The 13,855-nt window shown below is 45.7% G+C and overlaps 1 protein-coding gene across 1 annotated transcript in view; it reads right to left on the reverse strand.

Moving 5' to 3' along the window:
- Positions 1 to 847: 847 nt before the first annotated feature.
- Positions 848 to 13,855, reverse strand: part of mtmr12 (myotubularin related protein 12) — a 59,485-nt gene continuing 46,477 nt past the window's right edge. Inside the window, exons 11-16 of the mRNA XM_045707126.1 lie at positions 13,580 to 13,650; positions 9,373 to 9,545; positions 8,901 to 9,077; positions 5,115 to 5,273; positions 4,569 to 4,831; positions 848 to 3,454 (exon numbers count right to left, since the gene is read on the reverse strand). Of these exons, the coding sequence (XP_045563082.1) occupies positions 3,100 to 3,454; positions 4,569 to 4,831; positions 5,115 to 5,273; positions 8,901 to 9,077; positions 9,373 to 9,545; positions 13,580 to 13,650 (1,198 nt within the window). The 3' untranslated portion in view covers positions 848 to 3,099. The remainder of the gene's footprint in view (positions 3,455 to 4,568; positions 4,832 to 5,114; positions 5,274 to 8,900; positions 9,078 to 9,372; positions 9,546 to 13,579; positions 13,651 to 13,855) is intronic.

Consider the following 13,855-nt stretch of genomic DNA (forward strand, 5'->3'; position numbering starts at 1 on the left):
AGCCTAGCAAACAGCCATCAAACCAGCCTAGAAATCCAGTTATCGAACCAGCCTAGAAATCCAGTTATCGAACCAGCCTAGAAATCCAGTTATCGAACCAGCCATCGAACCAGCCATCAAACCAGCCTAGAAATCCAGTCATTGAACCAGCCATCGAACTAGCCTAGCAATCCAGTCATCGAACCAGCCTAGCAAACCAGCCATCAATCCAGCCATCAAACCAGCCTAGCAAACCAGCCATCAATCCAGCCTAGCAAACAGCCATCAAACCAGCCATCAATCCAGCCATCAAACCAGCCTAGCAAACCAGCCATCAAACCAGCCATCGAACCTGCCATCGAACCAGCCATCAATCCAGCCATCGAACCAGCCATCAAACCAGCCATCAACCCAGCCATCAACCCAGCCATCAAACCAGCCTAGCAATCCAGCCATCGAACCAGCCATCAACCCAGCCATCAAACCAGCCTAGCAATCCAGTCATCGAACCAGCCTAGCAAACAGCCATCAAACCAGCCTAGCAAACAGCCATCAAACCAGCCATCAAACCAGCCATCAATCCAGCCATCAAACCAGCCATCGAACCAGCCATCAAACAGCCATCAAACCAGCCATCAAACCAGCCTAGCAAACAGCCATCAAACCAGCCATCGATCCAGCCATCAATCCAGCCATCAAACCAGCCATCAAACCAGCCTAGCAAACCAGTCATTAGTGCTGAGCGATTAGTGCTTTTTGGGTCAGTTCGGTTTGATAATTTTTTTAAAAAGATGTATAAAACCCCCCCAAAAAAATCAGTTTTAGATTTCGATAAAAAAAAAAAAAAACATGAAATATTGACATTACACTGATTTTAGAGCTTTTTAATTAAAATTCCAAAGTCAAAAACAGTGAACATTTAATTGCTAAAACATTGTAAATATTATATGGTCTCTGTCAGGTCCACCTTGGGTAGACATCAATATAATTATAGTAAATTACTCTGAAATAACATTTTTTCATAGCATAGCATTTGTCATTGCATGTACAATATTACCTCAACCCTGTATATAGCCCCGCTATTGTTATTTACTGCTGCTCTTTAATTTTTTATCTCTTACTCTTTTTTTGAAGTATTTTCTTAAAACTGCATTGTTGGTTAAGGGCTTGTAAATAACCATTTCACTCTAAGGTCTAGACACGTTGTATTCGGCACGTGACAAATAAAATTAAAATCTTCTTTTAGGTCTGATTTTAATGACATTATCATTTTTTAAATTCTTTATTAAAAGTCATCATCTCATCTCTGCCAAGGCAGTAGCAGTCAGCCAGACAGTTATCTATGTTCTCCCCATACTGTCTCTGTCCCTCATCGTTGTGTTGTGTGGTCAGTGTGTAATCTATCCTAACGTAGCAGGCGTTAAAGTGGATCCGTCCAGAGATCTGTATATCATGACGAGATGCTCATGTCTCCAACCCTAACAATACGAGTCGTTGCCCCAAAGGCGGGAATGCAGGCGACATGTTTAACCCATTGTCCTAAATTTGGACAGAATTTTGTCGTGAGTTAAAACTCTCGCTTCGCCTTTTCCTCTCTGACCCGAGAAAAAAAAAAAAACTGGCGCAATGGATTATGGTCATTGTAGTTAATTACCACATTTCTGCGCTGAACTAGGTTGAATATGTGCTTAATGAAAACTCCTTCAGCCAAAAAACTTGACTCAATGTCTCCGATTTCTATCGTGAATGATTTAATTTCTCTCTAGAGAAACGGCGTGTTGGGCTCACCAAAAAAAAAAAAAAAAACGAAACAAATGTAATTCAAGTAATTTAACCGACATCGGTCAATTATTTGTTAAATAACAGAAAATCGGTTAATTTAAATTTGGTTAAATCGCTCAGCACTACCAGTTATCAAACCTAAATAATTACTAAAAACACAACCATATTAAAAAAGACCAGGATCATTGTTCTTGTATTTTTCACGAAAAACATGATCCAATATATGAAATTAACAATAATAAAACAAATCAATGACAAACAAAATTAAGAAAAGAAAAACATTGGGTACACATAGTTATGCAGATGTACATCAACGTTGTAAAGCTATTGAAACCTCTCTCAGACAATACGGCAGAAGAATAACTGAACAGAATAATTGTATATGTAGAGGGGTGTAAGTGAATGAATGAATGAATGAATGAATGAATGAATGAATGAATGAATTAGTGAGTGAGTTACAGTAGGTTAAAATGTGCAGTTGCCTAAAAAGTTGTTTTTTTGAAAAAGCACTTTCCCCTTCTTCTCAATTCCTCATGTTTACTACCATCACATTACATCCGGTGAAACATACAGTATGATATTGGCTTTGGATTCCATTCCACAGAGATTAGGAATAAAACAGTATAGAACTTGTAAGGTAAAAAAAATTAAAAAATAAGCTCTCTTTCTGCAGTATAAAACGTACAGCTGGCCTCATTGGTTCACAAGCTCCCTTTCTGCAGTATAAAACGTACAGCTGGCCTCATTGGTTAACACATACTGTACACTTATGGCATAGATACATGTGATTTTGGTCCACAGATTATTGGGAAGCAGCACAAGAGAGAGAGAGAAAACGGCTTCTAAACCATTAAGCAACCTCTGGTATTCCATCGATGAGACAAGCATTTTTTTATTTAATAATAAAATAAAAAAGCCATACAAATGGTAATTCATTATTCAGTGCTTTACAGTAGTTATGTATTTTAGACCGCACAGCTCTATGGTTCTTAACAGGACAGTAGGCAACTATGGGTAGCTAGGAATTCTTTAAAGATGCCATTTCCTTTTAAGACGGGACATAATTCAGTCACAGTTTCGGTTGTGAGCAACAGGTTAAAAAAAAAAAACGTTGCTCACCACAGTAGTGCACAAAATGGTATTTAGGCTATAGCTTTGACCTTCTCTGTCTAAAGCAGGAAGAGTGATGGTCATTGTCAACGATGGCTTTGGGCAGTGAGCACCAAGACACATACAAGGTCCAACATTTTAGGTCCCGGTGTAGGTAGGTACAGTAAAAAGACCTCCAACCAAACCCACTTCCCCATTGGGTTTGTGATAGACAGAGGGGACTGACTCCTAGACCAGAGACTCCGGGTCGTCGTCATCATCCTCTCTATCGGCCAGGTTTCCTGCCATCCCCGTCACCATGAGGCTCTGAAGCAGGCTGGTCGGTATGGCCGGTTTGAACGACCAGTTCCTCGACGTCACGAAGGGGAACGACGACGAAAGCCTCACCGAAGACCTGGCTGCGTTCACCGCCGCTGTCTTGGCCCTTGGCCTCGCCCCCTTGTGGTTGGAGGTTAAAGTGCAGCCGTGGCGGTCTAGCTGTCTCTGAAGCTCCTGAACCTCCCCCAGTATCTCAGAGACTTTACTCAGCATGGCCACTGGACCCCCTCCTAGGATCTGTACATCATGGATCCAGCGCAGGTACCTTTTCATAGAAAGACAGAACACTAGATTAGTGATTGGACATGCCAGTTTTGTGACTCAAATTGCAGCCATCTTGGTCAGGGAATCTTTTCATTCTAGAAACTCATCAACTATAGTCAAATCTACTACTACTGCTACTGCTACTACTACTGCTACTACTGCTACTACTACTGCTACTACTGCTACTACTGCTACTGCTACTACTGCTGCTACTACTACTACTACTACTACAATATAAAACAATTCATTTGTAGATATAACAAGTCAAAATGTCACAAAATAGGTTTCTAAGCTCAAGGGTCTTTTCTTGGTTGAAATAAAATGTAAAAAAAAAAAAAGGTGGCTGCACTTCCTGATTTCGTTTTAGATTTCCTTCATTAAGAAATGATTGCGGCCATGACTGAATTCAAACGTAATCGCGAGTTGGTTTTGGTGGGTGGGGGGGGGTTGATGTGGGCCTCGTGTGTGTTCATTGGTGGTAAGAGTTAACCAAATCATTTCACTAATTAGCTTCAAGCCAGCTGGTGTGCGCGACCATGGAAAAATTGGTTTGACTTTGGATAGCCAATCTCCGGGAATAGGTATGGACCGTTAAGAAATTCCACAATGTAAATAAGACAATATTTCCATGTTGCACAACTTTTAGTTGTCTAATTAAATGCTTTCAATATTTGTATTTGAATTTATATAGTTAACTTTTTTTTGTTGCTATTGCCCTTTTAAAATATTGTCCCATGTACATTGTGTAATTTCTTGATGGTCCGTAACTAGCCCGATGGGTATATTGAAAGTCAAAGCAAATTGAACAGGGTAATACAATCAGCTGGAGTGCAGCTGCGATCTGAATTGATGATTACTTGAGTGCTGCCAGCTGTGGGCAGGATTGAAATAAACTCAACAAAAACTACCGTATGCTTCAATCCAACATACAAACGTTTTCCTATCGACTGATTTCATGACCAAAAATTATCCTATTTACACATTGTAGTCAATTTTTGACACCAAAATAAAAAAAATGTTTCTGACTCATATCAATGCAACATAGGCCTTTTTCAAAAGGAAAAGTAGCTTTTTAATAATAGGGGAAGTCACTGTCCATCTCTACGGGCAGGTACCTCTGCATCCAGACGCGTATGGAGGGACCGTCCAGGCAGGGCAGCAGCAGACCGTGGTAGTCCAAGGGTTTAGTCTGCCATGCCTCGTAGAACTCCCTGACTGAAGAGGAGGTCTGAGGGGAGTCTGAGGAAGGAGACAGCATCCAGCGACTGAGCCTCTTTACACCGAGGATTTTCTTCAGGTTGTCCGCCTCGTCTTTAAAGAAGCCCTTCTTAGGAGGGGTCTTCAAGGCTGAGCTTGGCAGGGACAGCTGACGCAGGTGCTGGAAAGTAGGAATAGAAGAACAGTTGTTGTTTGTTGGAGACATGTTCAATTTGATCAGGATAATGTTGGAATATAATAGACTGACAATATTACAGTTGGAGAGAGCCAGAGAGAGAGAGAGAGAGCCAGAGAGAGAGAGAGAGAGCCAGAGAGAGAGAGAGAGACCAGAGAGAGAGAGAGAGAGAGCCAGAGAGAGAGAGAGAGAGAGCCAGAGAGAGAGAGAGAGAGAGCCAGAGAGAGAGAGAGAGAGAGCCAGAGAGAGAGAGAGAGAGCCAGAGTACCTTGGGCCTGTATGACTTCCTCACAGATGTGTCCTGCTTGGGCTTCTCGGCATACAAAGGGTTAGTGAAGAGATCCTGTGCCTTGCAGTCAAACTGCACCGACCAGTCCCACACTGTAGGGTAGTTCAATGGGCTTCTTTGTTTGTGCGGCGACTCGGCCTGCCAAGACAAGCAAACAGTCAGGCTGGGTGTATGTGGGCATACTGTATATGGTACAGGCTGTTTACCCTACTGTACACAAAAGTGGAGACTGGTGGAGGGAGGACGGGCACATTGTAACGGAATGGTAATGGAACGACGGTCACTTGTCCATTAATTCATTTCCAGACGTTACAATGAGCCCGTCCTCTGATTTAAAGTGACACCAGCCTCCACTGGTCCATGGACGTTCTGGTGTAACAGCTTGAAGAGACAGGGTCTGATGTCCAGTCATCTACACTAATCAGAATCAGGCCTTCAGAATAACAGTACAAATCAATTGTTATGCGTCACATGTGCCAAAAATAACAGGTTTAGACCTTACAGTGAAATGCTCACTGACGGGCCCTTAAACAATGCAGTCAAGAAAAAAAAAAAGATTAAGAAAGTATTTACTAAAATAAACTGAAGTAAAAAAATGTATTAAAACACTTTTTTATTTTTAATAAAGAGCAACAAAATAACAGTAGCGAGGCTATATACAGGGGGTACCGGTACAGAGTCAATGTGGAGGCTATATACAGGGGGTACCAATACAGAGTCAATGTGGAGGCTATATACAGGGGGTACCGGTACAGAGTCAATGTGGAGGCTATATACAGGGGGTACCGGTACAGAGTCAATGTGGAGGCTATATACAGGGGGTACCGGTACAGAGTCAATGTGGAGGCTATATACAGGGGGTACCGGTACAGAGTGAATGTGGAGGCTATATACAGGGGGTACCGGTACAGAGTGAATGTGGAGGCTATATACAGGGGGTACCGGTACAGAGTCAATGTGGAGGCTATATACAGGGGGTACCGATACAGAGTCAATGTGGAGGCTATATACAGGGGGTACCGGTACAGAGTCAATGTGGAGGCTATATACAGGGGGTACCGGTACAAAGTCAATGTGGAGGCTATATACAGGGGTTACTGGTACAGAGTCAATGTGGAGGCTATATACAGGGGGTACCGGTACAGAGTGACTGTGGAGGCTATATACAGGGGGTACCGGTACAGAGTGAATGTGGAGGCTATATACAGGGGGTACCGGTACAGAGTCAATGTGGAGGCTATATACAGGGGGGTACCGGTACAGAGTCAATGTGGAGGCTATATACAGGGGGTACCGATACAGAGTCAATGTGGAGGCTATATACAGGGGGTACCGATACAGAGTCAATGTGGAGGCTATATACAGGGGGTACCGGTACAGAGTCAATGTGGAGGCTATATACAGGGGGTACCGGTACAGAGTGAATGTGGAGGCTATATACAGGGGGTACCGGTACAGAGTGAATGTGGAGGCTATATACAGGGGGTACCGGTACAGAGTCAATGTGGAGGCTATATACAGGGGGTACCGGTACAGAGTCAATGTGGAGGCTATATACAGGGGGTACCGGTACAGAGTCAATGTGGAGGCTATATACAGGGGGTACCGGTACAGAGTCAATGTGGAGGCTATATACAGGGGGTACCGGTACAGAGTCAATGTGGAGGCTATATACAGGGGGTACCGGTACAGAGTCAATGTGGAGGCTATATACAGGGGGTACCGGTACAGAGTGAATGTGGAGGCTATATACAGGGGGTACCGGTACAGAGTCAATGTGGAGGCTATATACAGGGGGTACCGATACAGAGTCAATGTGGAGGCTATATACAGGGGGTACCGGTACAGAGTGAATGTGGAGGCTATATACAGGGTGTTACGGTACAGAGTCAATGTGGAGGCTATATACAGGGGGTACCGGTACAGAGTCAATGTGGAGGCTATATACAGGGTGTTACGGAACAGAGTCAATGTGGAGGCTATATACAGGGGGTACCGGTCCAGAGTCAATGTGGAGGTTATATACGGGGGTACCGGTACAGAGTCAATGTGGAGGCTATATACAGGGGGTACCGGTACAGAGTCAATGTGGAGGCTATATACAGGGGGGGTACCGGTACAGAGTCAATGTGGAGGTTATATACAGGGGGTACCGGTACAGAGTCATTGTGGAGGCTATATACAGGGGGCACCGGTTCGTTGAGGTAATATGTACATGTAGGTAGAGTTGTTAAAGTGATTATGCATAGATAATAACAGAGAGTAGCAGCGGTGTAAAAGGGGAGGGGGGGGGCAATGCAAATAGTCTGGGTAGCCATTTGATTAGATGTTCAGGAGTCTTATGGCTTGGGGGTAGAAGCTGTTTAGAAGCCTTTTGGACCTAGACTTGGCGCTCCGGTTTCCGCTTCCCGTGCGGTAGCAGAGAGAACGTTCTATGAGCAGGGTGTCTGGAGTCTTTGACCATTTTCATGGCGTTCCTCTGACACCGCCTGGTATAGAGGTCCTGGATAGCAGGAAGTTTGGCCCCAGTGATGTACTGGGCCGTAAGTACTACCCTCTGTAGTGCCTTGCGGTCGGAGGCAGAGCAGTTGCCATACCAGGCGGTGATGCAACCAGTTAGGATGCTCTCGATGGGGCAGCTGTAAAACTTTGAGGATCTGAGGACCGATGCCAAATCGTTTCAGTTTCCTGAGGGGGAATAGGTGTTGTCGTGCCCTCTTCACTACTGTCTTGGTGTGTTTGGACCATGTTAGTTTGTTGGTGATGTGGACACCAAGAAACTTGGGACAGCTTGAAAATGTCAGTGAAGACACTTGCCAGTTTGTCAGCGCATGCTCGGATTACACGTCCTGGTGATCCATCTGGCCCTGTGGCCTTGTGAACGTTGACCTGTTTAAAGGTCTTACTCACATCGGCTACGGAGAACGTGATCACACAGTTGTCCGGAACAGCTGATGCTCTCATGCATGCTTCAGTGTTGCTTGCCTCAAAGCGATGTGATAACTTGGCCTGGTATCATTAGTAAAATGTTGGTATTTGATAACACTATTATAAATGTATTGACAGTTCTAGTATACAGTCTTATAGAAAAGGAACATCCAATCAACACTAGAACTTCATCCACACTAGAACTTCATCCAGTCCAGCGGTTTGTAGGCCTCTAACTACGGCAGAGCCGTTTGCAGACCCCTAACTACGGCAGAGCCGTTTGCAGACCCCTAACTACGGCAGAGCATTTTGCAGACCCCTAACTACGGCAGAGCCTTTTGCAGACCCCTAACTACGGCAGAGCCGTTTGCAGACCCCTAACTACGGCAGAGCCGTTTGCAGACCCCTAACTACGGCAGAGCCGTTTGCAGACCCCTAACTACGGCAGAGCCGTTTGCAGACCCCTAACTACGGCAGAGCCGTTTGCAGACCCCTAACTACGGCAGAGCCGTTTGCAGACCCCTAACTACGGCAGAGCCGTTTGCAGACCCCTAACTACGGCAGAGCCGTTTGCAGACCCCTAACTACGGCAGAGCCGTTTGCAGACCCCTAACTACGGCAGAGCCGTTTGCAGACCCCTAACTACGGCAGAGCCGTTTGCAGACCCCTAACTACGGCAGAGCCGTTTGCAGACCCCTAACTACGGCAGAGCCGTTTGCAGACCCCTAACTACGGCAGAGCCGTTTGCAGACCCCTAACTACGGCAGAGCCGTTTGTAGACAGCCTAGAGAAAACATACTGTATTGGTAATGTCTGTCTGCCTGCATGCGTCTTTACCCTGAGTATGTTGTCTCTGTGGCTGTCATTGTTGAAGAGGAAGGTGGTGAAGACAGGAACATGGACGCTGTCAGACAGCACGGTCAGGTACGTCTCTGAGAACTGGAAGGCCGGACCATGCTGCTGCTGCAGTTGCCACACACACTCCAGGAAGAGCAGGAAGACTGGAGACTGGCTCTGAGAGGATGGACAGAGGGAGACACGGTCGTCACCTAAACACTCAACTTGTGTTCTTTAAGGCATACCGCAGGTCTCAAAATCCTTGATTCCCCCTAGAGTCGTTGATTCTTAAAATTCCTCACCTTCTCAAAGCTCATTGGAGGAGGATATCAAAGCGAGGGGGACTTTAGAGCCTTTCCTCCAATAAGCTTTGAGAGAGAGAGAGAGGCGAGGAATCAAGGACGGGAGAAATCAAGGTTTCGATGGCTAGTTTAACAGAATAAACACAAAAAACAGGACACACGGATCCTACCTCCACCTTGTCCTTGAGGTGTAGATGGTTGGAGCGATCCAGGAAAGCATGTCCTCCTGCCACCCATTCCTTCTGCACCAGGCTCTGGAAGCCCAGAAGAGTTCTGTAGTAGGGGTCTAACATCAACTGGACCAGGCTGGAGATCACACAGCACAGGTCTGAACCGCCCTCCTCTGGAAGAATACAATACAACTTAACACCATGTACAGGTCCTAACTAGCCTCCTCTGGTACTATACAATATAGAGGTAGGACCCAGTACAGGTCCTAACCAGCCTGGTACTATACAATATAGAGGTAGGACCCAGTACAGGTCCTAACCAGCCTCCCCTGGTACAATACAATATAGAGGTAGGACCCAGTACAGGTCCTAACTAGCCTGGTACTATATAATATAGAGGTAGGACCCAGTACAGGTCCTAACCAGCCTCCTCTGGTACTATACAATACAGAGGTAGGACCCAGTACAGGTCCTAACCAGCCTGGTACTATATAATATAGAGGTAGGACCCAGTACAGGTCCTAACCAGCCTGGTACTATACAATATAGAGGTAGGACCCAGTACAGGTCCTAACCAGCCTCCTCTGGTACTATACAATAGAGGTAGGACCCAGTACAGGTCCTAACCAGCCTCCCCTGGTACTATACAATATAGAGGTAGGACCCAGTACAGGTCCTAACCAGCCTGGTACTATACAATATAGAGGTAGGACCCAGTACAGGTCCTAACCAGCCTCCTTTGGTACTATACAATATAGAGGTAGGACCCAGTACAGGTCCTAACCAGCCTCCTTTGGTACTATACAATATAGAGGTAGGACCCAGTACAGGTCCTAACCAGCCTGGTACTATACAATATAGAGGTAGGACCCAGTACAGGTCCTAACCAGCCTCCTCTGGTACTATACAATAGAGGTAGGACCCAGTACAGGTCCTAACCAGCCTCCTCTGGTACTATACAATACAGAGGTAGGACCCAGTACAGGTCCTAACCAGCCTCCTCTGGTACTATACAATATAGAGGTAGGACCCAGTACAGGTCCTAACCAGCCTCCTCTGGTACTATACAATATAGAGGTAGGACCCAGTACAGGTCCTAACTAGCCTGGTACTATATAATATAGAGGTAGGACCCAGTACAGGTCCTAACCAGCCTCCTCTGGTACTATACAATATAGAGGTAGGACCCAGTACAGGTCCTAACCAGCCTCCTCTGGTACTATACAATACAGAGGTAGGACCCAGTACAGGTCCTAACCAGCCTCCTCTGGTACTATACAATATAGAGGTAGGACCCAGTACAGGTCCTAACCAGCCTCCTCTGGTACTATACAATATAGAGGTAGGACCCAGTACAGGTCCTAACCAGCCTCCCTGGTACTATACAATATAGAGGTAGGACCCAGTACAGGTCCTAACCAGCCTGGTACTATATAATATAGAGGTAGGACCCAGTACAGGTCCTAACCAGCCTCCTTTGGTACTATACAATATAGAGGTAGGACCCAGTACAGGTCCTAACCAGCCTCCTCTGGTACTATACAATATAGAGGTAGGACCCAGTACAGGTCCTAACCAGCCTCCTCTGGTACTATACAATATAGAGGTAGGACCCAGTACAGGTCCTAACCAGCCTGGTACTATACAATATAGAGGTAGGACCCAGTTCAGGTCCTAACCAGCCTGGTACTATACAATATAGAGGTAGGACCCAGTTCAGGTCCTAACCAGCCTGGTACTATACAATATAGAGGTAGGACCCAGTACAGGTCCTAACCAGCCTCCTCTGGTACTATACAATATAGAGGTAGGACCCAGTACAGGTCCTAACCAGCCTCCTCTGGTACTATACAATATAGAGGTAGGACCCAGTACAGGTCCTAACCAGCCTCCTCTGGTACTATACAATATAGAGGTAGGACCCAGTACAGGTCCTAACCAGCCTCCCCTGGTACTATACAATATAGAGGTAGGACCCAGTACAGGTCCTAACCAGCCTGGTACTATACAATATAGAGGTAGGACCCAGTACAGGTCCTAACCAGCCTGGTACTATACAATATAGAGGTAGGACCCAGTTCAGGTCCTAACCAGCCTGGTACTATACAATATAGAGGTAGGACCCAGTTCAGGTCCTAACCAGCCTGGTACTATACAATATAGAGGTAGGACCCAGTTCAGGTCCTAACCAGCCTGGTACTATACAATATAGAGGTAGGACCCAGTACAGGTCCTAACCAGCCTCCTCTGGTACTATACAATATAGAGGTAGGACCCAGTACAGGTCCTAACCAGCCTCCTCTGGTACTATACAATATAGAGGTAGGACCCAGTACAGGTCCTAACCAGCCTCCTCTGGTACTATACAATATAGAGGTAGGACCCAGTACAGGTCCTAACCAGCCTCCCCTGGTACTATACAATATAGAGGTAGGACCCAGTACAGGTCCTAACCAGCCTGGTACTATACAATATAGAGGTAGGACCCAGTACAGGTCCTAACCAGCCTGGTACTATACAATATAGAGGTAGGACCCAGTTCAGGTCCTAACCAGCCTGGTACTATACAATATAGAGGTAGGACCCAGTTCAGGTCCTAACTAGCCTGGTACTATATAATATAGAGGTAGGACCCAGTACAGGTCCTAACCAGCCTCCTCTGGTACTATACAATATAGAGGTAGGACCCAGTACAGGTCCTAACCAGCCTCCTCTGGTACTATACAATATAGAGGTAGGACCCAGTACAGGTCCTAACTAGCCTGGTACTATATAATATAGAGGTAGGACCCAGTACAGGTCCTAACCAGCCTCCTCTGGTACTATACAATATAGAGGTAGGACCCAGTACAGGTCCTAACCAGCCTCCTCTGGTACTATACAATACAGAGGTAGGACCCAGTACAGGTCCTAACCAGCCTTGTCTGGTACTTTATAGAGGTAGGACCCAGTACAGGTCCTAACCAGCCTCCCCTGGTACTATACAATATAGAGGTAGGACCCAGTACAGGTCCTAACCAGCCTGGTACTATACAATATAGAGGTAGGACCCAGTACAGGTCCTAACCAGCCTCCTCTGGTACTATACAATATAGAGGTAGGACCCAGTACAGGTCCTAACCAGCCTCCTCTGGTACTATACAATATAGAGGTAGGACCCAGCACAGGTCCTAACTAGCCTCCTCTGGTACTATACAATATAGAGGTAGGACCCAGTACAGGTCCTAACCAGCCTGGTACTATACAATATAGAGGTAGGACCCAGTTCAGGTCCTAACCAGCCTGGTACTATATAATATAGAGGTAGGACCCAGTACAGGTCCTAACCAGCCTGGTACTATACAATATAGAGGTAGGACCCAGTACAGGTCCTAACCAGCAAGGTACTATACAATATAGAGGTAGGACCCAGTACAGGTCCTAACCAGCCTCCCCTGGTACTATACAATATAGAGGTAGGACCCAGTACAGGTCCTAACTAGCCTCCTCTGGTACTATACAATATAGAGGTAGGACCCAGTACAGGTCCTAACCAGCCTGGTACTATACAATATAGAGGTAGGACCCAGTACAGGTCCTAACCAGCCTGGTACTATACAATATAGAGGTAGGACCCAGTACAGGTCCTAACCAGCCTGGTACTATACAATATAGAGGTAGGACCCAGTACAGGTCCTAACCAGCCTCCTCTGGTACTATACAATATAGAGGTAGGACCCAGTACAGGTCCTAACCAGCCTCCTCTGGTACACAAACACATATTTAATGGTAGACTCAGCGACATGACGTAGACACAGAAAGTAAACAGCATAGTGGGTCAATGTCTTCAACAACTAAGAGCGTTGAATGCCAGAGGGTCAACTTCTGTTGATTTGGTGCCCTGGTTACCACACTGTAAACAGCAGATACTTTGTGTGACTGAGAGCAATGTCTTGCATCTCGCTTATCTCACTATCACCGGTGCTTCTCGTGGCAATGTCAATTAGCTGAGTTTACCTTCAATTCATTATTATTATTATTTTTTAAATTGAGGATAGTCCACTCAGTAACGATTGCCACTGCTCTCCTGAGAGACATTGTAGGACAAATGTTCTTAAGTAAAGTAAATAAAAAATATATATGTCAAACAAAATGTCAGGACACAGGATCTGTGTGGCCAAACCTTTGTCAAATTAAATACAACCTTCCTCAAATAACTGGTCCTTACCCATAATGAGAACATTAGTGTTTTCCTTCTCCAGGCACTCGACTACCTCCACAGCCTTCTGGAGACACTGTCTGCAACACACAACACATCGGCTCTCCGCGTGAGACGAGGCGTCGACTCTCCGCGTGAGACAAGATCCTAAACAAATACATTGGTAACACTGGACAAATACACTCAGCGGCCATTTTATTAGACACACCCATCTAGTACCGAGTCAGACCCCCCCGTCCGTCCATCTCCAGAACAGCCTGAATTCTTCGGCAGTATGGATTCAAC

This window comes from Salmo salar, chromosome ssa24, assembly GCF_905237065.1.
Source record: "Salmo salar chromosome ssa24, Ssal_v3.1, whole genome shotgun sequence".
Lineage (NCBI taxonomy): Eukaryota > Metazoa > Chordata > Actinopteri > Salmoniformes > Salmonidae > Salmo > Salmo salar.